This window comes from Nannobrachium achirus, assembly GCF_963921795.1.
Source record: "Nannobrachium achirus genome assembly, chromosome: 19".
Classification (NCBI taxonomy): Eukaryota; Metazoa; Chordata; class Actinopteri; order Myctophiformes; family Myctophidae; genus Nannobrachium; species Nannobrachium achirus.
This window is the reverse complement of record NC_137826.1, coordinates 41,022,618-41,044,285: the sequence shown is the minus strand read 5'-3', so window position 1 is coordinate 41,044,285 and position 21,668 is coordinate 41,022,618. Positions and strand designations below refer to the sequence as shown.

The 21,668-nt window shown below is 42.0% G+C and overlaps 1 protein-coding gene across 1 annotated transcript in view; it reads right to left on the bottom strand.

Moving 5' to 3' along the window:
- rabep1 (rabaptin, RAB GTPase binding effector protein 1) overlaps nt 1-21,000 on the bottom strand; it is a 47,711-nt gene extending 26,711 nt beyond the window's left edge. Inside the window, exons 1-9 of the mRNA XM_080748833.1 lie at nt 20,894-21,000; nt 14,844-14,972; nt 13,907-14,110; nt 11,989-12,149; nt 7,334-7,453; nt 5,787-5,922; nt 4,430-4,608; nt 1,075-1,191; nt 52-516 (exon numbers count right to left, since the gene is read on the bottom strand). Of these exons, the coding sequence (XP_080604959.1) occupies nt 52-516; nt 1,075-1,191; nt 4,430-4,608; nt 5,787-5,922; nt 7,334-7,453; nt 11,989-12,149; nt 13,907-14,110; nt 14,844-14,972; nt 20,894-20,942 (1,560 nt within the window). The 5' untranslated portion in view covers nt 20,943-21,000. The remainder of the gene's footprint in view (nt 1-51; nt 517-1,074; nt 1,192-4,429; nt 4,609-5,786; nt 5,923-7,333; nt 7,454-11,988; nt 12,150-13,906; nt 14,111-14,843; nt 14,973-20,893) is intronic.
- Between the last annotated feature and the right edge of the window lie 668 nt (nt 21,001-21,668).

Below are 21,668 nucleotides of genomic sequence, written 5' to 3'. Positions count from 1 at the left end.
CTCTACCTTTTTATGCCTATGAATAAACCCCTCCTATACATATACAAACACCTCTTGCTGGAGCAGGTTCCACTCGCTGTCGCTGACCAGCCGGTAGCCGCCCGGCGGCAGGTAGGCGTTGTCCACGGCGTGGGAGATGCTGGACAGCAGCGACGCCGTCTCCTCCTGCTCGGGCGTCATGGCCTTGATGGCCTTCTCTTGGTCCTTGGTGAGCAGGAAGTGGCTGGACGTCAGCTTGATGGAGCTCACCGACATGGAGTCGCTGCCAAAGCCCTCCGAGGCCCCCCCGCAGTCCGCCCCCACCAGAGGCCCAAAGTCCGACTCGTCCAGGTGGCCCGCCGACTTGGCCTTGTAGCTGTGGCCCCCGAGGCCCCCGAGCAAGGAGGAGGAGCCCAGGCTGTCTGTGGACTGGACCCGCCGCAGGCTGTCTTTGTAGGGGTCCATGGGCCCCCCGCCGGCCACCACCTCCGTGTCTAACGAGTGCATGGAGCCGTGGGCGCTGTGGTTGGCGTGGATCTGAGAGAGAGAAAAAAGGGGCCGTGGTGATCTGTAAATAAAGGATTCTTCTCGACATTTTACATTTCAAGGAACCCCCGTATCATATGATGCATTAGGCCACTGACCCCCATTTGATAAGATTTGTATCTCTGGGACAATCTACACTGTACAATCCTCAGTGTTACTCTCAGAGTGAACAGATAGTTCCATTTGTACACACACTCATGTGGTACAGACATGTTAAGGGTCAATTTGGTTCATAACTAGCAATAGTTTCGCTGCCAAACCCCCTAAAGTACTCTTGGGGGTTCCGAGGACACCAAGTTCAAAATCAGTGCTATGAATTACAAAGAAATAAAATGCTTTTTGAATGAAAGGGGTCAAATGAATCAGGAAAGTCTAAAATGCTAAAACAGCATGCTTTCTTGAAAGGTTAATATAGTGCTGATTGACTTATAACCAGCGGAAGACTTATGTTATTATGTTATACTGCGGCATGTGCAAACAACATCCAGCATATAATATGATGTAAGCTGTGATAAGGAGGAATGCAGTGAAATGGCATGTTCTCCGTACCTCTTCAACACTTAGCCCCAGAAATAAATCATCCAAAGGCTCAGTGTGATCTCCCCTGGAATCCTCATCCAACTCCTTGACTTGACTAAGACTTAACCTTTCTTTCTCGTCTTCCTCCTAGAAAGGGAAAAAATAAACAGGTTTAGAAGTAAGTCTTACATTTACTCACAAGTGTAACCAATATAATCATGTAACTACAGTATTGATTATAAAAGTCCTCCTAATAGGAAAGTTACCCGACTCAAAACTTAAGATTTCTAGCAATCAGCTTATCATCTGAATTCCTTTCCCACAAACATTTTAAGAAATAAGCAGCAATGGCAGTTTACTGTACTTCACTTTACCTGGCAGATTGTTTCTTAAATAATTCAATTGAACTACTGTACTTTTTGAGTTATTTTCTCAGCTCATTTACATATTATTATTCAGCATACAGAGTAACTGAAAATATATATTTTTTCTCATTATTTATGATATGGAATTTTATGTACACTCCCGTTAGATTAATGTGTGTCTAGTTATGTACGTAGCATGTACTGTGCATGAATTACACAGTATTCTGCATTATCTTTGCACTATTAACTCTTTTACTGCCATGGAAGAGTACACTCATCAAATATATTATTCATATAAATAGTCATACAGCTACATAAACACTGTGATATTGTATACACTAGATTTCTATCATGCCTACTACATTTTTTGGGGTCCAAAAACCCCAAAAAATGGGGGGAAAAAAAAAATTCTTTTTTGAAAAAACATTTTTTTTTTCTTTTCAAAATGGCGGAAATTCTCGGGACTATCGGGCCTGGCAGGGAAAGACATTAAAATAATCTCGGGACTATCGGGCCTGGCATGCAATGAGTTAATAGCAACTCTTTATATTTGTTGGAAAATGCTAATTCTATTGGTTTTTTAAATCTTCTTAGCCTATTTTCCTTTTACCCACACTGCTGAGGAAGCTCAAAGTACACTCATTTCACTGCCTGCAATGTTTTTCCAAAGCTGAATTTTACATGCATAATAAAACACAGTGAAGGGAGTGACTACAACATAAAGGCAGTTTTTCTTTTGAGCTTTTATTAATTAAAATGTCATACCAGTACGAGTTGAATAACTACAAAGACAAAAATCCTTCATTAGAGAGGGAGGGAGGGAGGGAGAGAGAGAGAGAGAGAGAGAGAGAGAGAGAGAGAGAGAGAGAGAGAGAGAGAGAGAGAGAGAGAGAGAGAGAGAGAGAGAGAGAGAGAGAGAGAGAGAGAGAGAGAGTGTGTGTGTGTGTGTGTGTGTGTGTGTGTGTGTGTGTGTGTGTGTGTGTGTGTGTGTGTGTGTGTGTGTGTGTGTGTGTGTGTGTGTGTGTGTGTGTGTGGCCTCCATAGTAAAGGCGAGGGTGGTCTGGGTGTTCCCAATTTCGAATGGGTTTATATTGCTACACGGCTCTCCCATCTGTTGAATATGCTGAACAGTGATGACCAGTATGTGAGAATGCTTGCTCGTTCTTCTCTATTCTTGGACCTAAAAAGACGCAAGGTCCCTATGGCTCGTGGCTCGGACTCTAACTTCCTTGGTTTTAAGAGAAAACCAAATGGAAAACTGGACAGTCGCTCCCCTGGCTTTGGTGTGTGGTCAGACTGGCCGGACCTAAATGACTTGTGTTGCTGGGCTGATGTTACCCTGGAGTGGGTAGGGTCCAACTCTGAGGTGGTGGCTGTCTCAGAGAATGTTATATCTGACCCCAGTATCTCTGTGAGAGCAACTATGACTGTGTGTGGAACAGAACACCATCTTCCACTGATTAATGCCCGAGGTCGCCTCCTGTGGGCACAACAGCAAAGGCAGAGGCAGCACTGGACTCAGTTGAGATTGCAAGGGAAGACTGCATGTCTCCCTGATGCAGACCATTCTGTCTCTCACTCTGTGTTAAAAAATGTTGCCATAGATGAGTGCATCGTTGTCTTTACTTTGAAAGCAAGATTACAGGTTTTACCAACTAAACTTAATCTCTCCATCTGGTTTCCAGGCAACCATGCTCCTCACTGTATTCATCATGGCAATGAGCAAATAGCCGAAACCATGTCCCACATCTTAAATGGTTGCCATGTATACAGGGGCCTCTACATATGTAGGCACGACAGAATTGTAGATTTGATATCAAAAGATATCTCTTCTATTTTTAGGTCCTCCATCATACTGTATAAGCACACTGCTGTGAAGCCGAGCATGTTTAACCTGTGTAATGATGATTCTATGTTCTCAAATATTACAGCTAACACTCCTGATGTCTTTGTTGTAAATGAAACCCTTAGGGAGGTGTTTATTCTCGAGGTCGGCTGCACTTTTGACTACAGCTTGGAAGAAGCCTTTCTAACCAAAGTGCTGAAATATCAACAGCTAGTGCAGACCATCTCACAGCTAGGCTACAGATGCAAACTTTTAGTTTTTATCTTTGGCAGCCTAGGGCATGTGCACAAGTTGGTTGTGAGGCGCTTACAAATGGCAGGCCTCTCCAAAAGGAGGGCCAAACAGTTAGCAAGGTTTTGCTCAGTGTCAGCCATTATAGGAAGCCGCTCAATTTGGAGGAGGCGTTGCTTCCTTTACCCATGACTTATGTCCGCTGTCTGACATGTATTGTATGTAACAATGATTAGCCATTTAGGCTCTTTGTAACTGGCTGTTCTTTCATATTATCTGACTGCACTGTCATTGTTTATGACCTTTGTATGAGGCTTTCTTGTACTTCTGTTTATGTGGTCATAAATAAACATTTCAAATGTGTGTGTGTGTGTGTGTGTGTGTGTGTGTGTGTGTGTGTGTGTGTGTGTGTGTGTGTGTGTGGGTGTAGGGGTGTGCAATTCTTTTTTTTAAATAGTGAAAATAGCTGATCTAATAGACTGCAACTCGACGCACCACGGCACATTGTGAACTTGTAGATCATCTCTTTTAGCTATGTTTGCGGTATACCTTTTTACAATACAGCTTAAGTGATTAATCAGACTAATCAATTTTGTTTAAAAAGTAAATATAATCCATCTATAATTCTACTGTAAATACCATTTAGTTCTTATTTTATTTTCCAAATGTCTTATGATATCTTTTGAGTATGAGTTGTAAAAGGGACCTCAATTTAAACAAGTCCAAAAGCTTTCTTGTGGTGTTTATCTTTTTAGTTGACCTTGTTGACCTGTACTACAGTCCTGTACTTTTCATATGCAAACCTCTAATAAAGTCTTCAATCAATCAATCAATCAATCAATCAATCAATCAATCAATCAATCAATCAGCCAATCATTCGATTACAGATAATCAACAGAATAATCGCTGATGAAACAATGGACAGTTGCAGGCCTCATCGTACCTGGTCTTTCTTCTTGATCTCCTCCACCTGTCGGAGCTGCTCTGAGGACAGCACGCTCTCTATCCTCTGCATGTCTCTCATCAGCATCCGCTGGGACTCCAGGAACTGGTCGTTGGCTCTTTGCCACGTGTGCTTGAGCTGGTTGTGCTGCTGCCGCTCCAGCTCCAGCTTGTGGCACACTGACGCACCAATGAAGCACCCAACAGACAATCAGAGAGTGGAAATGAGGCCAAGGCGAGAGCACCTTTATGACGTTATTTTTATGGCAGGGGTCTTCGACGTTTTCAGGCCAAGGACCTCTTAGTTGCGAGAGAGATGAAGCAGGGGCCCCAACAACCTTTTTCATAGTTTCCATAATGGTTTCATTGCTTGATAGCACAATCCCTTTTCATCAGTGTATTTTGGATTCATGTCAATTTGTGTTTTCAGATATTTAACCACTTGAATAGTCAATACATTTCACTCTGTAGTACTAGTATGCTCTTTTCCCCCTCTACACTAAGCCTCTTGTGAGCCCTGTAGTAACTCTGAGGACCCCCTGTTGAATACCCCTGTTTTATGGTATTTTAAGACAGAGAGGAGGGACGATGTGCAGGAAGCAGCGGTCATCGCCGTGCTGGCGTGTGCCGTGTGGTGGACATTTTTGTAAAATTACATTTTTACCACGGGCATACAAAATGAGCGGACAATAAAATGATCAGAAACACATAGAGCTAGCCCTGAATGACCATAACAGGTCTGTAACTCTGAGAGTGTACAAATGCATCCATTTGGTTCCATTTGTACACTCTCAGAGTTATGGGGGTCCTTGAAAATAAAACATTTGAGAACCACTGTACTAGGGGTAGGCCTGTGACACTATTTCAGTGTCATAAATATTCTGAAGAAAACCTGGAGACTTGACATCATTCAGTAATTGGGTCTTATGATCAAAATAGGTAACAACTAGAAAGGTGCAATTCTGGGAAATTGCAAGTGTGGTTGCAGTGACGCGAGTCGCGAGGAATCCACTGGGAAATTAATTTCGTCTTACAATTTGTATTATATATTGTGATGTCAAGTGAAGCATGACCAAAAACTTCACTTCTCTGTTGAGTAAAAGTTAACAAAAAAAACTCGGACCTAGAACAATAGTGTGTATAGCAACCACACTAATTAAATGATGTGTAAAACAGAAAAATCTCACATTTGCCATGGACAAGACCAAGTCTTTGCCACGGACACGTTTGTCTATGTAGGGACTAATTGGTGACCCCTGGGGCAAGAGGACAAACCCGGCTCCCAAACCCGGGAATATCAAACCCAGAGGGTTTGAAAGCAGAAGAACCAAAAATAATAAACTAAATGGAGCGCTGACCTTCGTGGAGCTCTTTCCGTAGCTTCTCTGCATCTTCTTGTAAGACAGACTTCTGAGTGTTGAGCACGGCCACGTACATCTCCAGGTCCGTACGACAGGACTTCTCGGCCTCCAGAACGTGGTTGAGCTCCTTCACCTACAGTACGTACACAGGGCACACCTCAAACCTTTGGCATTGTTTGTTCAGGCTATCTTTTGTGCAGATCTATAAGCTCGCAGAGCTCCACTTTCTGCCGCACTGGGAGCTTGTACATCTGCTGTTTTTGAAAGTTTTTGAAAATTTTGAATAAGTTCTCATTTTCTTCGGGGGGGGGGGGGGGGCACATCCAACCCCAAACCAATACCATGTTTAGTACAATGTAAATGCTGTAAAACACGTACAGTAAACAATGCAGCCTTTTTCCTCTACGTTACACAAACTAGCTGCTGTTTTATTTTTCTACCACTGCGCCACCCGAGCACCCATGCAAAGAGAGATTTAATCAAAGATTAAAGATTTGATTAAATCTCAATTTGCACTATGGCTACGAGTTGTACGAGTGCTTTATTATCTTTTAACTTGCATACTGGGGGTGAGCCACCGTTTGATCAGGCAAAACCAAGCAGCCTTCGGTCTTCAACATAATCCGCCAGAAAAATATTTTGGACTGATGCATCTTCTAATCTCTAGCCAAGGAAAATATTTGGATGTAACCAATCTCTGGCCACATTTTATCTGAAAAAACAACCCTTTTTGAGACCAGCAAACCGTTTGCCAGAATCTGCAACAACCGCAGTGAAGAGTTCACTGTATAAAGTACATTCAAATTGAATTTGCATGGGTGGGATGCCTCAATGCTCCGTGACCACAGTGCATTATCTGCCAGGGTACAGGCTAATTGTGACTTGGCAAACTCAGAACGCTACAGTATGTATGAATAATGGATGAGCAATGAGAATTTAATTTAATTAAATTACTGCTGATAAATGAAAGTCGTTAGGCCATATGCATTTTCAATTTGCCTCTATTGACACATGCATATATTAAAAAGAAACGTGCAATCTGTGACTTTTAAGTACTACCCCAGGATTCGAACAGGAGTCTCCCGCATGAGACAAATTTCTACTGCTCAAGAAACAGGCAATTGCCGCTTGACCTGGGGAGATATTGTTACGCTACTAATAAGCTTCAGACAGTCCTACTTGTCAGCCAGTGGGCGTCCCACCCAACACCAGGGTATATACATGTCTCAATGAACGGAAGAGTAGGGAGACCACCTCAACGAAGTGTCCTTGAGCAAGACACTGAGCAGGTTGGTGCCTTGCATGGTGTCCTCCGCCATCGGTGTGTGAATGTGTGTGTGAATGTAATGCACAATCTATGTAAAGCGACTTGGATAGAAGGCGCTATATACTGTAAGTGCACCATTTACAGTATAACAATTCTGACAAATGGGAAGATGGAATTGTACATGTTTTCCACAGGAAGCCAACTGACTCATGTCAATAGTAATCAGATTCTCAGCAACATCCTTTGTCCATTTGGGCATCAGAGACAGTGCACCAACCTTGGAGGCTTCCAGCTCCTTCACCCGGTCCTCTGCAGTGGACAGCTTGGTTTTAAGTGCTGCTATCTCCGTCTCCAAGGGCATTACGACCGAACGCAGCTTCTCTGCGTCCTCCTGGGCCTTGAAGAATGAAACACACATAATTCCATATACATGGGGTCTTCAACGGGGGTGTCCTCAGAGTAACTACAGGGGGTCCGACAAATCTTTGTGTGATGGGGAACATTAGTCGAAAGTGGCAGATCTACAAGTTCACAACGCCTTGCAGTGCGAGGTGTTGTGAACTGGTAGATTTGGTATTTTCGGAGAGTTGGCGTTATAGAGGGAACAAAGTACAGGGCCAACGGTCAAGTTGTCTAAATATTGAGGATTTAATAGATTTAAGCTGGTTGCACACTGCTGTGTTTTTTCGTTGCGTTTTATAAATCTGAAATCCGCAAAAAAGAAAATTCAGGCCAAGGAGAGCGAGAGGACAGAGAGAGAGAGCAAAGGGACCCAGTGGCGACAGTTGCGAAAATCAGAAAAAGTCAACTCTGGTCCGAAAATAAATACGAAAAGGACGGCAGTCTGCGAACATGATTGACATAGCGTGAGGTTGATTTTTTTATTACGTGCTCTGAAATTCGCTCCGATATTTGAAAAAAATCACACCCGTGTGAACTGAGCGGTGGTTTACCCACCTCATAGATCATGTGTACCGATTTTTGTGACATTTGAAGAAAATATGTAGGAAAAGGAGCAAAAAGTGTGTTTTGGAGAAAATTCAAGATGGCGGAAAATCTATCCTGGCGCAAATGGGCGTGGCCTATATTCCGATCTACGGTTCAAGAGTTACGGGGCAAAACGTAAAGTGGGCCGTTATAGCGCCACCATGAGGCAGAGTGATGTAATTATTTTTCGATTCATTCTTAAAATCATTATGAATCTCCTCTCCGAGGTTTGAAACTGTAGCTCCTATGGTTTACGAGAGAAAAATACTTGAAAGCATTGTCCCATTATAAGTCAATGGGGACAATTAAGCGTCGTTTTTTGCCGATTACGTCGGCATGGTAAGGCGGATCGGAACGAAAGGTAATAGAACACCATTCCCGGCCGAGCCGCACATTTTGATGTATATATTGCGCGAGTGGCGTAAATGGTGCGGCACTAGTTACGCGCCGAAGTTTAGGCTACATACAGACAGACAGACACGGACGGAGACCCACACACACGGCCACGTATAGGAGCGTTGTGACCACCGCTCAAAAAGCGTATTCCCCAGAAAAACGCAGCAGTGTGCAAAGACCTTAACTGAAAATACACATTCCCATGAATCCAACATGCGTATTAATAGAAAAGATCATGTGACAACAACAAAAAAAACAATGAAGTGCTGTCACACTAGTCTATGAAGCTATATCTATGAAATCTATGAAAAGGTTTAATCTGCAACACAACTTTATACAGTATGTAGTGGGGGTCCCTGCTCCATCTCTCTCTCAGCTAAGGGGTCCATGGACTGAAAAACCTTGAAAACCCCTGCCATATACCACATGAGAGTTCTATGGTTACGACTCTAGAGGTTTACAGTTTATAGTCCTAAAAACCTGGATGTGAGTTTGCAACTGGTTCCAAGTTCCAGCTCTTCTGTCCCACAGGGTTTATGATTTACGATTAAAATACAGTATGTGGTTTATATAAGGCTAAGAGAATCTTACTTGTTCCACCACATACATTACTCCAGTTAATTTCTCAACAACGCTGTTATTTCCTTTTTTTACTTATAATGACAGCATGCATAATTCAACAAGACAAAACATTGACCTAGACCACAATGGAAGTCCGTTTTTGTTGTTGTTTTTCTCTAGATTTTGAATGAATATGTATTTGTTGCAGTGCATGACCTGTTATATAATATATTTTTGTTGAACTACACTATTCAACAAAACTTGTTTTCAGACAAGCTGCCATTGTTCTTGCACCCACTGATTACTCTGCAATTGACCTGTCCATTGTTGTAGCCTGGAGGGCTATTGGATTGGCTAATTGGAGACTAATTATTTGTAGTTAGGCCAATCAAAGATATACTTCATCCCATAGCCTGGAGTGGAGGGATGATTGCGCTGGAATTCAATTGGCTGGTTCAATGTTAGTCCAACTGGCCGACCGATGCTGCAAGTCCGTCGGTCAGTCGTAAAAAGTGTATTGATTTGTGGAAATTGCCATGCTGAACAAAACATTAATATTATAAACCTTTCGCTTGCTACAGAGATTATTTTCTTAATTTAAACCCCAACCCACTTCAAAAATGTTAACTGGAAATTTACTGTGGGAACGCATGCTGGAAAGAAACTTACAGTTTTGTCTACACAAAGACATCATCCTTGTTATCATTATTTACTTTTCTATTGAGCGTTGTTAGATGGTAGATATCCTCTTAGGTATAGGATTCTTGCAAACACACAATGGACATTTAAGTTTCTACTACAACAGATGACATCATTCTAAGTGTATGGTCATTGTTAGTGCTACAGAACCATTCTTCTCTCCGTGCTGTACGAGAATGGGGTCTGTGACATTTTGGGCCATGCCCAAACTGTTCGTTCTGTCCAAGACGAGGTGGTGCTCATAGTTCAGGGACCCGTTTCCTGTTTCTGTAGAATTATACGGGGCTGTCCGACTGTTGTGATACCAGAAACGATGTTCTAAATGTCACATTTTGCTAAAAACTTTCCTTATTGACACAATTCAACCACGTTAAGTGAGAGAAGACATGCACATCCCTAACCCAAGCAATAACGCTTGCTTTATTGCACTAAATAACTCAGTAACGTTTCAAGCACAAAGCTCTTCCTCAGACTGGAGCCCTCAGTGTGCAAGTGTTTATTTATTTATTATAACAATTCAACCATGTACCAGACCCTGTCTCAAGGACAGTGAGTCTGGGAGATGGCACTTGAAAAGTGTTATCACAATATATATCGGTAAAACATTATTTCTGGTTTTCTCTAAAACTTAGAAGGAGCACTTAACTCTTATAGTGCCAATCCCGAACTAGTTCAGGATAGTTTGGACCGTATTAACGTCCAGGGTGCCAATCCCGAACTAGTTCGGGATTTATTATTTATTTTTATTTTTTTCGAGACGGGCCGGCGGGCGTCATCTGTTTACACGGCCCGCGAGAGCGTCGCGCCGCCGATATTTGCCATCCACTCCAATGCAATCCAGGATCTTTAGAGCTCATTTTCTCTGTTCCATGCATATCCATGAGGTGTGCAAGGTTTAATCACGGCTAAATCGCCGAAAATAGGGCTTCTAAAATGCTTGGTAGCCAATAGCTAACTTCAAGCTAACTTCATTCTGTTCCTGTTCATGCACAAAGGAAAGTGTCATCATGGCTGCGCAGGGCTTGTGCATATACAGCATATGTCTATGGTGGATTCTATGGCCATTGGGCGCCCTCTAGTGGTGATTCTGGGCACTGAAAGGGTTAAAGGAATAGTTCACCCCCAAAATGACTTTTTTTCTATTGATTTTTCTATCAAGCCATGGAGACTTGAGTTCAATAATATTTTTTTGTATTTGTCTCATTCCTAAGACAAAAATGTGATTATAGTAAATTTACCCAGACGGTTTCCCCATCCAGTGTCATGTATTTGGGTCCCCTTCCAGGGACATGCATTTGGGTCCCCATCCGGAATCAAAGGGGGTAAATTTACTATAATCACATTTTTGTCTTGACAAATGACAAATAAAAAAGAAATATTCTATGGCATGAGTAATCAATAGCAAAAAAGGCATTTTGGGGGTGAACTACTCCTTTAACCCATTTTCAACCTTATCTTCATATAATTGGTCATCAATTGACATAAAAGGATTCCAAACAAGCCTGGTGGCTTCTTCCTCTCCTTCGTATTTAGTTTCCTTGATATGTATTGTTTTATTTTTTTTATAACAATGTGCTAATAAAACTAAACTAACTAAACATCATCAATGCCATGGGGATTCCAAGCTAATAGAAACTATAGCCTTCCTCGTACTGGAATGTTAGCAAGCTGAAATAGAAGCCATTGTTCTTGCATTAATAAAAGAAAAATGACAGAGTGGAGGGATGCAAGAGTGATGTATGTCTACTTGTCTGTCTCAAGTCTAATGTAGTGCAATGTTTGTCTTTGTAGCCTTTATAAAGTATTGTTTGTTTAATATGTGTTATGTAACCACACTTTAATGATGATGAATGATGTCGCCGTTGGTGGAACCAAAATGTGAAAAACTCCAGTGGTGTCCTTTAACCCACTAAGACCCACTTAAACCATTATTTTTTAATACTTTGGCTATTCAAAAATAGCAGATATACAAGCTCATAGCGTGGCACAGAGTGCCGCGCTATGAGCTTGTAGATCTGCTATTTTGTTTTTAACTTGAAAATGTGTGCAAATCTTTGAATATATATTATTTTAAAGCGAACACTTTTAACTAAAATCTTTTCTTCTGGGGGTACAAAATATCTTGATGGGGGTCCGCGGTCAAATACATATTATTCCAGGGGTCCTTGACATTAAAAAAACTTTGGGAGCAGCACATGTACAGAAACATACGTTTTTCAGAAAACCATTAGGATTTAGAAGACATTTTTAGGTATTTTTCAGGTTTAATGGGTTAAAAACGAGGCTCACTTTCTTCATCTCGTCCTCGAGGTTCTCCTCCTCCTGGCCCTCGGTGAGCCTGCGTCTCAGGTCTGCCATCTCCCTCTCCACGGCCTCGCGGTACTGGTTCCACTGGGCTCGCTCCTGCTCCAAGCGCTGGTGGAACTGCACCTCATACTCGCACACTGTGTCTGGAGAGACCACACACACACACACAAGCACTTCAATTTTGGCTATTTTGAAGGCAAACGGCCATCCCACACTAAGAATTATAACTCGTAACTATTTTGATTGCATGGCTGTCAGCGCTTCTATCGTCTGAAATTGCTCTGAAACTGATCTCAAAGATATCATTCAAGCACCGTCGTCGTCATAGTTGTGGTTACACTTGTGGTGTCAACTCTGCCATCAACTTGAGTTAGAACAAAGTAAATATATATATTTTTATAGTTATCGCTCTTGGTGTGGAGTCTGTGGACAGCTCTTAACGGCCTTTCCAATCAACCAAAAGTGGTTGATTGGAAAGGCCCTGCATCTACAGCCATTCCCAACACTGATAATCCCTCGCTCCAGGCGAGCACTGGGTGAGCTTAAGACCTCACATGCCACAACATATTTGTTGAATATTATAGATTAATGGAGGCAAGCCAATAGGAAAGAAGGACTAATGAAATGTTTTGCCGATATCGTTAGGGAAATTGGAAAAATTGCATAATCAGACATAATTAGCACATTTCAGAGTCCTGTTTTGTTTTGCCTGTTATAAAAGCTTGCCAACTTTGCCACTGTAATTTGATTTAAATGAACTCGCCGAGTAAAATATGAAATGCCTGCTCATCGCTGGCCGTGGGATAATGGAGAAGCATGCGTTTCTGTGTTGAGTTTCAGCTTCTCTGGAAAGCAGAACAAGTAAATGGGACATGGCGGTCTGTTTGCAGCAGGGAGAGGATGTGATGTTGCTCATGATGCGTGTTTAAAACAATGAGGAGTCAGTCAGTCAGTAGCTTACATTCACTGTGTTACAGACCAGCTCCTCCAGGGCCATAAACTGTACAATATTGAAAGGCATAATTTTTTGAAAGGTATTCAGACTGTGTAACTAATTTATTTAAATTTATTTGTGTGTTTGTTCACAAATGTATATTTACAGCCTGTTGTTGGCGCTTGGCAGATACAGTACGTCAAGACTTGAGAGAATATCTGTTTCCATACGGACAGATCGTAAATAACTTTTATACTTAACATTTGACCAATTAAAACCCTATTCTGGGGAAACATTCACCAAAAATAGCCGATCTACAAGGTCACAACACGTCACAAGTTCCACGTTTTGAGCTTGTAGATCTGCTATTTTTGGTGAAGAGGCCTGGTGTACTGTTAGGCTGAAAAAGAAGTACAATGCAGCTCAGGTCCGTTTTACTACATCTAAGTGGTTAAACCGAAGTTGATTTTAATCAAATCTAAATATTATCAAATTATTCCTGCGGCACCCAAGTGACTCGCGTCAAGGCACCCTAGGGTGCCATGGACTGCACCCACTTTGAGAACCCCTGGTGTCTGTAAGGAGTCATTACATCAGCCAGCAAAATACGCAAATCTAGGTCAAATACCAATTAACTCCAGCACACCCACAGCTTTGGACTGACTCTGGACTCTGAAGCATGCTACCAAGTGACCAGCCCAGCTCTCCTCATTGTTACTTTAAACCATAATGTATGGCATTCTCAGCCAACTTATGATTAAGTGTCCATGTTCTCACCTCAAAATTGTGGATTAAATCTTCAAATGACCGGATCACAGATCATCACACCGAGGCAGCGATTGATTAACTTCCAGTAGTCTTTATTGGATGAGATTTCTACATCACGATCCTTTGCCATCAAAGTATTCACACAAAAAAATGCAAATAATGGTCCATACTGGGCTACTAATTGGTAATATACGTTACCTTTCATGATGGCCTGCAGTGAGGCCACCTCCTCCTGCCACTGGCTGCGGACCTGGTCGATGGCCTCCTGCTTGGTGCTCTCCGACAGGGTGGCCACGGCCTTGATGTTCTCCATGTCCGCCTGGGACTGGGACAGCTGAACCTGGACACTGCTCAGCTCAGCCTGGGCCCCCTCCAGGGACGCCGCCTGCCTCTTCAGCTCCTCTGGAGAGATTAGGATAGGGTGGGTGGTAGCAATTAGTGGTGGAAAATTAAATCCATTCATAGATTAATTGCGATGCGGACATGGACAACATTCACAAATGTCAAAATAAGCTGCTTAATGTTTTTTTTGTTTTTTTTAATAAATGGTAATGGAAGTAAATGAATCTGTTTTCATAATGGATCATTAGGAAGCACTTTGTTTATTTGTCACACAGTGAGGGGAAAATAAATCATGTATTGGAATTGAGATGCATCGTGATGCATCGGTAATCAATTTATAATTGAATCGTAGCCCCTGAATCGGAATCGAATCGAAGGGTACCAAGAGATTTCCGCCGCTAGTGGCAATCCAACAGGGGTGGCGAGAAGGACGATAGAAGATGTCATGAAGAGAAGAGGAGGCAAGCGGGATCAAACGAGAGGGAATAGGGACCAGAATAAGGATGAGCGAGGGAGGGAGGAGGGTGGAAGTAAGGTAGCGGTAACAGTTGAAAGGGATAGAAGATGGGAAGTGAGTAAAACAAAGCAGGAGTGGCAGGGTTGGAGAGAAGCCATACAAGGGCAGTGTGTTGACATACTTTAAGAGAGCTACATAAAACTGGCTTAGCCAGTCTTTTACAGTCAGGACATGATATGAACATGACAGGAACAAAGTACTTCTGCACAGACAAGGGTCCCCGGTCCAAGGTTACTGTAGAGGTTTGGGGGTTAGTAAGTGAGGTGTAATCCTTACCTTCCTTGGACAGGTAGAGCTCTTTAAATTTAGCCCGTTTCTGGTTGAACTCTGCCTCCAGCTGTTGCTTGAGTTTGATGAATTCTGCCCTCTCCTGCTCCAAGGCTGCCACTCTCTGCTGGAGCACCCCTGGACATCAGAGTCAGACACACAGCACAGCAAGATTTATTAAATGAAAACCTGCTTTCTGATATAAGTCAGGAAGAAATGAGTTCCATAAACCAGTCTCAGACATGGATAAACCCCTGTGTTGGGCTGTTAATTGTTGAATGTAAATAATTGATGTGACTCATTTATTTTACACTGACTATTCATTGCAGTTCCAGATAAAATATGCCCTTGAGTTGGTCTGTTCCGGTGGAAATAATGAGATTGTATACAAGTAAGAAGTTACTTAAGGACTGAAATGTATTCCCTCAAGCATTCACTTAGTCACTAAATGAATCATTGAATGAGGGCTTCGGGCAGGTTGAACAGAACTAACAGAACTACAAATTAATAGTTTTGGTCACTTTTAGTAAAGCGCTTTGTACGTCATTGCGTGCAGTGTTGTGTACCGAAGAACACAGATCTACCAGCACACAACATGTCCCCGCGTGAAGTGTCCTGTACTTGTAGATCTGTGTTCATAAAGAGACAGTGATGGTAATCACAACAACTGAGGCCAAATGAGTCCCTGATTCCAGTGAAACAAAAACAAATCTTTACAGGCCTAAGCTTGTCTCCACAGTACACTAGCCTTGTCTTAGATGTACATCAGGTTTGACTTGATTACTTGTGTGCTGAACAATGCCAGGATTCAAAGCAATAACATAATGATTAAAATGATGTAGGGTGTATACCGGTAGCTAAATATGAGATGTTTTTAATTTCAGGCCTGGGCAGCTAGCGTAGTGTCCAGGCTGCCATTTCAGCCTGACAGCGGGGTCGCAGGTTCGACTCCCAATCGTGACGACCTTTCTGCGAGTCACTCCCCATCTCTCTCTCCCCATTTCCTGTCAGACTACTGTTCATCATCAACAAAGGCAGAAAAAGGACCACAAATATCAAAAACATAATAATAATTATTAACTACAGAAATGTTGCCATTGATCACAACTCATTTAACACCCTTTCTTAAAAAAATAAACATCCTAATGTCAAAATCCAGACATCCCAGCATCTGCGCTACAAAGTGCAGGTCTCGATATTTTTGTCGCACAACAGGGATGAAACAACAAAAATCCTGTCACAAGCTGTCTTTTGATCTGGTCTCTTACAGAGAAAAGCCTATTCATCTTTTAATTTTCTATAAATAGTCTGAAAATCCTCAAAGGCTTTTGCTCGACTATACCGCCTGAGTTATACTTGGTTGCTTGTGCTTTGTGTCACAAATTATGATTGCGGCTTAAAAACTGCATTGTATGGTTTTCACAGAAACATGGCTCAACGGACCCCTCGGTTCCTGGCCCAGAAGGACACTCCATTCACCAGCAGGAACAGACAAGAGTCAGGGAATAAAGAGGCAGATGGTGTCTGCTTCATGATCAATAACCTGTGGTGTTCAGATGAGCTGGTGATGATTTCTAATGGTTGTTCTCCTTATCTAGAACACCTCGTGATAAGATGCTGCTGTCCATTTCATCTCCCCAGAGAGTTTCCATCGGTTGTGACTCGTGATTACAGCGGCCATCTTTAGACCAGACCTGGCTGGCAACACGCAAAGCGAGTTACTGGATGAGTTTTATCGGTTACAGATTACACAAGGTGCACGGCACGCCTGAGAGTGCACCTTGTGTAATAATGGCTGCATCACTAACACTACACCCAGAGGATCATCAGTGACCCCAGTCACCCACTGTTCAGAGTTACCGTCCGGTATCAGGGCCGATGAACTATTTCTATCCCCATTTGACTTGTCCAAACCAAAGAGTCTAAACCAAAGATCCTGCGTTAAAAAAAAGGTGTGATTAATCTGGACAGTTCTGATCCAGGTAAAAAGTTCTGAAATTAAACCATGACTAGAACTCAAAATAGTGACATGGACTATACGGTACAGACTTTGACTCCCACAAGACACCATTGCACAAATACTGGTACACAACATACTATTCATTTTACAGCCACTTTTGTCACACACGTACACACCCCCCTATATTGAAACTTCTAGGCCTAACTGTATCTATTTTTGTCCACACTACTGGGTAGGCTCTAAGCACAACGATGGTACTACCTGCAATGTATTACAAGTATATGTGACAATAAATGAAGCCTTGAAGATTGAACCTTGAATTAGCAAGATAAGCCGGAATGATCCACCAGAAACTTAACAACTTAAACCCTAGCAGCCCTGTTCTGGTACAAATGTTCTGCGAAAATAGCAAATCTACAAGCTCATAACAATGTGAATTGTGGCAAAGTGATTCGGTATAGAGGGAAATACTACAGCACTACCTAGTATAGCTAAGTACTAAGTATACAAAGTTTAAGTGGTGAAAGTAGTGTGTTAGTGTGAACTGTGAACTGGAGGATGGAATATCAGCACTCACTTCAAGGTTTATTTATTTACAGGCTGTCTGTAATGAAAGTATCTTTACAGACAGGCCTCTGAGAGCAACTTTGAGGACCGTGCTGGTTATCTCTTCCTTCAGTTTTACTGCTACTGTACATCCAGAATTTACATTAACAATTTTTCAATAACTGTATATTAAAATATTAGAAAAATAAGCCCTTTCACTTTCCCTTTAACTAAAAAAACTGATTCTTAAATGTTTGAAAAATGTCACTAAATAGGAAGGAATTAAGCTGTCCCTATCAGCTAAAAACAATGTTATACATCAATGTGTACATGAAAGAAATATAGGTGCTGTCGTAGCTTTTTAATAACAGGGAGGGCCATGCTGAATGGAGCTCCCTCCACTCAACTTGAATCTTGACATTCATCTGGCTCCAGCAGGTCATTTGCACTCAAGTGTGACAGTGTGATTGGTGTTAGAGATACGGAAACACCTGTTCTGCAGTTTCAGTCAACATTACTGTCTAAAAGTGATCTACCGTGAGCACTGCATTACTCATAGTCTTTAGGAAAATGTACACCCACACATTAGCAAACGCCAACATCACCAGCCTAATAAAAGGTAAATGATGCAAGAAAATAGCGCTTTTATCCAAAAGCGCTTTACATAGATTGTGGTTTACATTCACACTGTACATACACAGATGGCAGAGGAAACCATGCAAGGCACTAGCTTTGGTCCAGAGCGTCAGCGAGTTCTTACAACTACCACATCGGGAGCAATTAGGGATTCTTGTTCAAGGACACTTCGACACTAACTCTGGGGGAGCCCAGGATCGAACTGGGAACCTCACAGTTGCCAATCCGGCCGTTCTACTGACCACTTTACCCCTGAGCCATTGCCGTCCCTAGTATAAGGTATGGTCTTGTTTCCAATGTTGATTAGTCCATGCACTCTTGAAATCAATGGTTAGGAGCGCACTTTCAAGAATGAATGAATCATTCATGTTCCCCAGGACCAACAACAACAACACTAAGATTGATTTGCCTGATTATCTTTTCCAGACCAGACTTACAAGTGCCAGCATCATGACATCAAGGAACTAAAACATACAAAGAGAGAGAGAGCAGTTGATAATGATACGTGAATAAAAGATTCCTCTGAAACCATAAGAACAGCTAACACGTAAAAGTAAACGTGTGTTATAAATACAATTTATTATTATTATTGTTAATGGACTTGGTAATACAAACGATGATATACAACACAACAGCAAAAACCTCCTTTCAATCAAGAAGGCAAAACTGAGGTTGTTGGTCCAGCTGTAATGGTGTTATAAGATCCGACATTGCACAGCCAGACAGTGCTGGGGCCTGGGCCCTTTTAATAGACTTGATAACTGAAAGACATTCTCGCATCCTCTTTTTACAGACTTGCATGACTAAACCTCATCATGTTCCAAAAGACAAGATCCACCATGATGTCCGCCTGCCTACGCTGAAAGGGTCTTTCATTTGCTTTGCATCCATCCTGTATGACTAACACATTCTTTTTTTTTTTGTTATCAAATATTTTTATTTTCCATAATCAAAAGAAAAATGCAATTAACAGACAAACAACACAAACAATAGTAAAACAAGAAAAGGAAAAGAAAACCCACCCACCCCCTTTCCCCGGACCAACACGGAATGTACAATAGTGCATGCCTGTGCTAGGCTGTTACCACTATATAGTGATTTCTTGAATCATAGCCTTAAGCTTATCTGCAATGTCCGACCACATATTAATGTTTTCTTCTTTTGCTCCGTGTAACCTTGCTATCGACTGCTCTAAATATACTATATCTAGAAAGGTTAAGGCCCACTGGCGAAACGTTAACGTATGAGGAGGTTTCCACCGCGTAGCTACCATCTTCTTCGCCGCCGTTACACCAGCAAAGAAGATGCGCTTGCGTATATTGTTTAGTTGCAACTGTGAGACGTCATTTAATAAAAATAAAGAAGGAGAAGATATGATATTGATACTAAAAATAGTTGAAAGTTTTGAGGCAACCATATTCCAGAATGACGACACATTTGGGCATTCCCAAACCATGTGAAGGAAGGTACCAATACTATTTGAGGCGCAGAGAGTGCAGTTGGGATTATTCAAAATCCTCATAGCACATAGTCTGCGGGGAGTTAAATAAATCCGATGAGACTAACACATTCTTGTGTACAAAACCACCTACGCTGTACAGGGTCACCAGAAAAACTGGCATTATGCTTATGAGATGTACTACAAGAGATTGATTAATATACATATACAATATACATTGTATACAGCTCTGTAACAGCTAAGAGATAAATTGGACAATCCACCGAAACAACACTTCATATAAGAGCATTTGGCACCCTTGTCTCTGGCTATGGGAGATACTTTCTCATATTAACAAAATTAGAAGGAAACTGTCAAATATCATAAAGACATCCCAGGTGAATTCTGGTTAACAAAGGACTTCCGTTAGCAAGAATGCAGTGGGATGTAAGTAAACTGGTATCGGCCCCCACACTGGATCTCAAATTAAACTTTTAGGGACTTTCCAGTGGTGGGTTAATATTTGTAAAAACAGACACGAAAACACTGCCAGACTGCCAGTGAATCATATGTATTGGTGGTTCTTGGCATTACTCCTGTCCTGTGGTGAATCTACAACAGGATAAAGCCCACCCCCAGTCTGATTGAATACTTCATTAGCAGTTTGCATAGGAAAAGCACAGAACAGCACAGTTCAGATGCAAGGTCTACTAATAGGATTTAAACCCAAGAAAGCACTATATGGCTTGTTTACATTGGGGTCCTTTTGTACTCAATTCATGGAGACATTAAATGACAAATATACACAGCACTATACAAAAAACATCATACAACACAGTCAGAAATCATAACAGTCAGAAATCAATCTGCAATCCATGGAGTCTATGTTACTGAACACAACCTAGTGTACTATACAGTCATAACCCACACAAGACCCTGTGACAGTGACAGTGTGTCTCCTCCATACATTATTACATAACAACAGGTTTGTGTTGTTAAATTTAAATGGCTCCAACAAACCTGTCAATGAGCTACATGTCAGGCCCTTTAGGTTAGATCTGTCAGCAGAGCTTAGATACACTAGCTGTCCCTGGTATTATATTATGAGCTAACGTTAGCTCCTATACCACAACTCATCATTCCAAAACAACGTCATTAGCAGCCAATGACTCTCTCTTTCTCTGTTGTTATTTGGGCGACAAGAAGCTGCGATATTCTCCCTCTGCGTGCATGTGTCACTGAAGCTAAATGCATGCAACAACGAGTAACTGCAGACATTAAAGATTAGCTGATAATAATGACAGCACAGTTGACACGTCGGCTGGCTGCTTGCTGCTGATGCTAGCTAATGTTTATGAGGCCGAGGATGATGCAGACAGAGGCCGTTGGCCTGGAATGCTTATAGATATCATATAAGAGCCCTGTTCAACACAACATCATTCACACATAAGCCTGCGTTAAAACCAGAACATCATTTACCGTCATGCTGGGACGGCCGGGGAGATCCCGGGTTGGCCTGATCGGCCATGGCTTCTTACAGTGTCTGGTGACAGTGAACACCAGTGCAGTGAGTGTGGATATAGAGGCTGCTAGGAGTGTCCAATACAAGAAGAAAACAGGCTAACATCACAACCGGCTGTCAAGCTGCCGCTGCTGCAGCGCCGTGGAGCGTTCCGGTCTGGTGTTTTCACAATAAAAGTTTTGATGACCACAGAACTGATAGGCGGGCACGTTGTGATATACAAATACACATATTTATAATATATATTTATTTTTATTATTATATTTTGTATGTATTTAATTGAATTTTAATTTGTATTATTATTATTATCTTTTTTTTCCACAATAATTCAATAATGGTTCAATAATGAACCATTCACAAGATGTGCACTGCATGTGCTTGATGATATTGAATGTTTTTATCTGGTGGAAACCAGATCTTTAAAGAGATGAGTTTGTGGCGAGACTTTCAGGCGACCTATTTGCCGATTGGCTGTCCATGTCACATGGCTACCGAGCTAGTTTCATGATTGGGAGCGGCCCTCCAGACGATGGGTGGACAGTACTGCATTAGGGCCAATAGCAGGGGACTTTACCTCTCCTCCAGACTATGGAATCCTGGACTGGTGTAATGAAATATTTTGTCCAGCAGGGAGCACCATTCCTTCACACTTCACAGGCCAGGCCCTGTGGTCACACATTTCTGGACACCAATGCCTGTGTAACATCCATGCATTCATACAACTGCGAGTCT